The following is a 6,537-nucleotide window of genomic DNA, read 5'->3' as shown; positions in this document are numbered from 1 at the left end:
ACTTCGCCACAGACGGTCCCGCGCCTCGCCGCTATGACCGCTGCACGGCCCATACCATCCGCTGTGCAGCGGTCTTTGTCCGGAGTGAAAAGTCCAACGCGCTCGTCGGTGGCGGTGTCCCTCGATTTCGCCGCGCTCGGCGAACCTCGACAGCGCTTTCGGTGGCATGCAGCTCTTTGCGACAGAAGCCTGGAGAGCAGCTCCTCTGCTGCTCACACACTCTGCACAGCTGACACAGCCTACTGTGCGGCTGCCACAGCTGTGACAGCGATGGGCTCGCCCTCACTGGCCCTCAGTCACTTGTGCTGCGGCTTGTGTGAGCGACACTGCTCGGCGACTGCCGGCACACTGTGAGACCATGGGTGTGAGGTGAAACCACGCTACCAGCGCTTGGTCACATCGGCCCCGAGGTCAGATCCATCTACTCTGTTGATGACAAGACTTGTCTACCCGCTGGAGCCGAGCAGGAGGGCTTGGCGCACAACCCCTGTTCAACTCACCCTCCACACCCCGTAACAGTTGCGCTAGTGTTGGCTGAAATCCTTAACGTTGTTCAAGTGTTCACCCCAGCCCTTGCGCCTTGGCCTTGCTGTTTACTGTTTTGTTACTGTTGTTACTCTGTTGTTCAGTGGTCAGCAAGCAGAAAATGCCAAAAAAACGGGTAAAACGCCCGAAAATACCCATTTTTTAAAAAAGGTATTTTCGGGTATTACCCGTTCTGGACGCTGGAGATCGTCGTGGGTCACTGGTAGGCCTTCCTGACTGGTTGTTCAGTCGGCCTAACGTTAGCTACTCGAGTACTGAGTACTGTTGTTGGGGAGCCCCGCTGTTGTTCTGTTGTTGCTGAGCACTTGAGCACTGGATAGGGTCGATTCCGCATGGGACGGGACCCCTCGATCGTCTCGCCCTCAGTTGTTACTGTTATAACACTAGCAACAACTGTTCAGCTCCCAACGTTAAACAGCTCTAGTGGCACTTCGGGAGAGCCCGTCGTCTCCCAGATAAGCCTCTCTCAGGATCACAGACACCCCTCTCAGGATCACAGCACCGGCGGGAGCGCGCCTCAGGATCAAGCACCCACGGCAGGGTCTGTGGGGATCAGCAGACAGACCTTGAGGGGGCGCGCTGAGGATCATAGGCCTGAGAGGGGTGCTGTCAAGATCACAGGGCTGCAATGGGTGGCACTCGAGATCAGAGCGCCAAAATAGGTGCAACACAGATCAGCGGCCGGAAGTGGGCGCAATACAGATCACGAGCGCCCGAAATTGGTGCAACTTACATCATGAAACCGACGCGCGCCCAATCACGTGCGCTGGACCGGTCGCTCATGCGCGTCCTGTCGCTCATGCGCTTGTCGCTGGGAGGTGGCGCCGGGCTGGCCATCGGCGCCGCTCGCGCGCTCGGCGCCGCCGAGGATGGCAGTCGTGACGGCGGCCGCAGTATTGATCCTGAGCCGCCCCTGCCCCGTCGTCTCCTAGCCCGTCTCACTCTCAGCGGGAGCGCCGCGGCGAGCGCGAAGAGCTGGAGGCCGTGCCCTCCGTGCCCCCGTGGGCGGGGGGCCGTGGGGCCGCGGTCCCGTAGCCGATCTCAGAGAGCCCGCGCCAATGAAAATATGAATTCGACGCGGAGGGGTCGAGGGGGATGTCGGATGAGAGGCCTTGCGGAGAGTAGGGTTGCCTAACGTTAGGAGCTGAACAGTGTTGCTAGTGTTAACAGTAACAACAGAACAACAGTGGGGCTCCCCAACAACAGTAGCTAGCGTTAGGCCGACCTGAACAACAGTAGGGAAGGCCTGGCAGGGACCCACGACGATCTCCAGTGTCCAGTGCGGGTAATACCCGAAAATACCCGGAAATACCCGGAAAATCCCAGGTATTTTCGGGGTTTACCCGGGTTTTTTGCCATTTTCTGCTTGCTGGCCGCTGAACAACAGTAACTACAACAGTAACAAACAGTAACAGCAAAAGCCGGGGTGAACACTTGAACAACGTTGAGGATTTCAGCCAACAATAGCGCAACTGTTAGCCGTTAGGCCCCAAATTAACGTTAGGCTACCCTAGCGGAGAGGCTAGCGACCGTTGGCCCGATCGCTTGGGGACCTCCGCCTGGTGGTGAAGCGAGAGCAGCTTGAAGAGGGCGTGCAGCCGCTCGCACCTGTTAAGTAATTGATGACTATCAACTAGTGAGTCAACCGTTCAAGAGGGCGTGCAGCCGCTCGCACCGCCAGAGACGGAGCGTCTCCTCCGCATTGTCGACCTGGTCGCCGCCCGACGCGTCCTCGCACACGCCCCACTCCTCCAGCCGCAGCACGCGCTCGTACACCGCGCGGGCCGCCTCCTCGTCCCCGAGAGCCACGTGCAGCGCTGCAACCTGACAGCAGCGGGTGGCATCCTCAGAGCGAGCCGCGCCAGCGCGCGTTTGCCGCCCCCTCTCGTAATTACCAAGTTGAGCTGCTCCGCCAGGGAGAGCTCCTCCCTCTGCTGCCTGCGAGACGTGTCCTCCGCCGCCCGCTGCAGCTGCTCGAGCGGCCCGACGGTCGTGCCTACCCGCAGCTGCTGCTGCTCACACCGCCTGTCCGCACTGCTTTGACTTGCGCGGCTGCGGCGCGCCCGTGTCGACCTGCGCCTCCGCGTTCCCGCGCCCGACCCACGTGCGAGACAGCTGCGGGTGGGTGAGCGCTGGTTGGAGCCGCTGCCACCCTTCGGAGAGGTGGGACAGAGGCTCTGCGTGGGCGGCGCCCTCGGCCGTATCGCCTGCGGCGGCGCCGGTCTCTGCGGATGCGGACCCCTCGGCCTCGTCCGCGGGAGTGAGGCCCTCCGGGTAGGGTGGCAGCAGCGACGCGGGGAGCCCGCCCGCCTCTGCATCGCGCTGCGCCCAAGCAACCTCGGCAGCCGACGGCGGCAGCAGCAAAACGTGCTGCAGCGGCGGCGCCGCGAACGCGTTCTGCGCCGCAGCGTCGGGCTTGGTCGTGCGCCGCATGAGCGAGCGCAGCGCAGAGAGCAGCCGCGCGCGGCCCGCGCCAGCCGGCTGCGCGAGCGCCGCGGCGAAGGCGCGTCGGTCGGTCGCTTCGGCGGGCCCCGCTGCGCGCAGGAAATGGAGCAGGTCGAACGCGTCTGCGAGGCCGCGTTCGGCGGAGAGGGGAGTGCCCGACGCGCACCAGCGGTGGACGGCCGGGATGCGCGCCGCCATGAGAGCCAGCTGCCGCGGCGTGGCGCTGCGCGACTGAACCTCTTGCGCCTGCGAGGAGGAGGAGGCCCTGCGGTGAGGAGGGGCGCCGGGGGCAGCAGACGGCAGGAGCCTCTTCTCTCGCGACGACCTCGTCGAGGGTGAGGAGCCGCGAATTAAATAATTAATTATAATAATTACCTAATTGGGCCGGGCACAGTGTGCTCTTGGGCATGAGAGGTGAGTTTTCCGCTCGCTGGTGCTGCGTCGTCGGGCGACCAGCGTCGTAATCACTCGTGTTAAGACTCGTATTTAAGCCAAGAGAAGCTGATGAAAGTCTTCGCGTCGTAGGGCGTTGTAAAATTCTTTTTTCTTGCCGCGAAACCAGGAACTCGCGCTCTCTTGTCACGTGCCCGTCGCTGCCCGCTGCTGGTTGCAAGACGCGACGCGCATGAGCAGACGCCACCGTGCGAGAGGCACAGCAGCTGCCGCTGCGACCGACGGCGCTGCAGCGGCACCGGCTGGTCGCACATGCTTTGAGGAGGCGCTCGGCTTTCAGCTGCCAGAGATGGGCACAGATGCTGCAGCAGGGCGAGAGGCGAACGCCGAGGGTGCGGAGGCAGTACGGCGACTGGAGGCTGCAGCGGAGCAGCAGCGGGAACATTCCCTGCTTGCACCAGCCGCGGGGCGCGGCGTTGAGCCGGTGCTGCCAGACCCTACGAATTCCGGTGGAGCCCCCCCCCCCCCCCCCGGGGGGCAGACAAATTTTTGCCTTTATACGTTATTCTTCCGAATCTATATTCTTTTTCGAAGCGATTTTCAGCGATTTTCAGCGCGAATATAAAGAATATTTGAGAATATAGGCACCGTGCCAGACCCGGTGCCTATGCTGCCTACGACTTCCAGTGGAGGGCGCAGATCGTGCGAGCCAGCGATGCCGGCGCCGGTCAGCAGATCGGGTCAGCAGCGGCGAGCATTCTCGCGCGGCGCAGCGAGAGGGCGCGAGCGGAGGTGCTAGATCACAGGTGCGTGAGGCGGGGCGAGCAAATGGGGGCCCGGCCGCCTCAGAGGAGGAGGATGGCGAGTACGACCCTGAGGAACGCTTGCCTGATTGGGATGAGGAGGCAGAGGAGTCGATGGGGTGGAGTGGTGGTGCGCGGCCGTGTGCGGCTTCATGGCAAACAGCCTGCGTCCTCGGGCCTCGATGTTGATGAGCAGCGGCAGACCTGTCTGGGTGCGAGGCGGTTTGTACGGACGGTGGTAAAGCGCGGAGTGGGCCCTTGTGGAGGCGCCGACTTTGATGCTTGCCCTGGTCGCGAGAGCTACCCTCCGGATATATGACGGGCGATCTCATGTGGGAGATGGACATGCAACAGTATACCGACGGGAACTTAAACCAACACGCTACACGGCGTTCAGGCGCGGACGGCAGACCATCGTGAACGCAAGGTTGGCTGGAGCGCATCGGTCACGGAAAGTACGTCGAGTGGGTGCGCAACGAGGAGCAGGGAGGGTATTACGAGATCAAGTGACCGTGGATTGAGATGATGGATAAGGATGTATGAAATATAGAAGAAAGAAAACACAGCTCCAGCCTCCGGGCGCCTCCACACCCTCCGAGCACCTGGCCGTCTCAGAGCACAGCTCACACACACGGTATATGCTCCTCCCGCTGCTCTTGTCCGGCTCCGGCTCGCGCCCGCTTCCCACCTCGCCGCGATCGCTGCAGCGGCTGGAGACGTCTACCGTGGCTGTCGCCGCGGCCGAGCTTCCGATCGTGGTTCGCGAGGCTGGGGACGGAAAGGGGATGGGCGCCTTCGCAAGCGCACCCATCGCGGACGGCGCCCTGGTGTGCTGCTACGAGGGCGAGCTCCTGACCCTGGATCAGACGCTGGACCGCTACTCGAGCACTGACCCGTCCTACCTCTTCTCGCTTGGCGACGGCTCGGATCTCTACATCGACGGAGCCAGCTCGAGCCACCCGTCGCGCTACATCAACCACCACCAGAACGGCACCCTCGCTGCGACCGTCTCGACCGAGGAGCGCACCGTCATCTTCCACGCCGCCCGCGACATTGCAGCGGGCGAGGAGCTCACCTTCGATTACGGCGAGGGCTTCTGGGTCGGCTCCAACGGCGTCCCCGCCCAGGGCACAGACGACCGCACCTTTGAGCCGCTCTCGCCCACGGACGGCCGCTGGCGCCCTCCACCCGGGCCGCCGCCGCTCTTCGCCAAGTCCGCCGCCGACCTGGACGCCGTCGACCGCCTCGACGACCGGGCCGAGGCGCGCCTGGCGCTCGTGCGAACGCTCGAGTTTTTCGGTGCCGCGAGGCTGTCGTCGGGCGACCTCGCGGTGCCGAGCACGCTCTCGAGCGCGGAGGCGCCGCGGACGGTGCTCTCGCCCACGGACGCTGCGAAGCTGCGCGAGGCGTGTGGAAAGCTCGTCGCTGAGATCGAGCGATGATATTCAAATGATCACAAATTGACGTATGTCGCGCGGCGAGTTTTTACAGTGTTTTCCGGAGATCCGGAATCTGGGTACACACGCATGGCCTTCAGATTGCCTGTTGAAAGGTAGCCGAAATTCAGTTCACTTCATACAGCGGAGAGGGGCGCGCGAACAACCATGAGCCGCCGTGGTTATACTTGAGGCGCTCAGCCACACGACAGTCCGGGCGGCCGCGTGCACAGCGGGTCCGCCTCGGCGCTCGGCGGGTCGCGGACCAACTCGGCGGCCTCGCCCAGCAGGTTGGCAAGGCGGCTCCGCGCCTCGTCGGGCAGCGAGGAGGCGCTGGTGAGGCCGAGCACGTCGACGCAGATCGAGGCGACCAGGCGCTCTGCGGGCGAGGCGCCCGAGCCGGCCCTCCACGAGGCGGCCCCCTCCGAGGAGCGGCCATGCAGCAGGATTGCCCGCCGCTGCCTCTGCTGCCGGCGCTGCGACGCGTGCCACGCGTCCCACTGCGCAGTGGTTGCTTGGTGCTCGGCCGCCTTTGCCGCGGACTCAGCGGCCGCCTCCTCGGCCTGCGACTTCTCGAGCCACATGCGCGCCGTGATGTGCTGCTCGCGCGTGACGCACTGCTGCTCCGCCGCCAGCCGCAACTGCAGCGAGTGGAGCTGCCGCTGCAGCGCCTCGACCTGCCGCGCGCCGCCATCTCCGCCGGCGAGGCCGCCGGGCGGCTCGCTCTGCCCTCCCGCGCCGCCGCACCGGCCCGCCTTGCCGGTGGCGGCGTCGTAGCTGCAGGCGAACGAGGCGGACTGGCGCGCCACAGACTCCATGTCCAGCACCTCGGCCCGCACCCTCCCCCCCGCAGAGACGAGGTCCGCCGGAGGGAGCCAGCCCGCACGGCCCTCGCCCGCCTCCGCCGCCGCCAA

At 64.5% G+C, this 6,537-nt stretch overlaps 2 protein-coding genes across 2 annotated transcripts; one reads left to right on the top strand and one right to left on the bottom strand.

Moving 5' to 3' along the window:
* Positions 1-4,825: 4,825 nt before the first annotated feature.
* On the top strand, positions 4,826-5,629 carry EMIHUDRAFT_119121 (hypothetical protein; the record flags this gene model as incomplete). Its single annotated transcript, XM_005768501.1, has 1 exon — positions 4,826-5,629. The coding sequence occupies one exon, from the start codon at positions 4,826-4,828 to the stop codon at positions 5,627-5,629; it is 804 nt and encodes a 267-aa protein (XP_005768558.1).
* Positions 5,630-5,820: 191 nt separating this feature from the next.
* Positions 5,821-6,441, bottom strand: EMIHUDRAFT_245291 (hypothetical protein; the record flags this gene model as incomplete). The annotated part of the gene is made up of 1 exon (XM_005768500.1): positions 5,821-6,441. The coding sequence occupies one exon, from the start codon at positions 6,439-6,441 to the stop codon at positions 5,821-5,823; it is 621 nt and encodes a 206-aa protein (XP_005768557.1).
* Positions 6,442-6,537: the final 96 nt, after the last annotated feature.

This window comes from Emiliania huxleyi (genome assembly GCF_000372725.1).
Source record: "Emiliania huxleyi CCMP1516 unplaced genomic scaffold EMIHUscaffold_455, whole genome shotgun sequence".
Classification (NCBI taxonomy): domain Eukaryota; phylum Haptophyta; order Isochrysidales; family Noelaerhabdaceae; genus Emiliania; species Emiliania huxleyi.
This window is presented reverse-complemented; position numbering and strand designations above follow the sequence as displayed.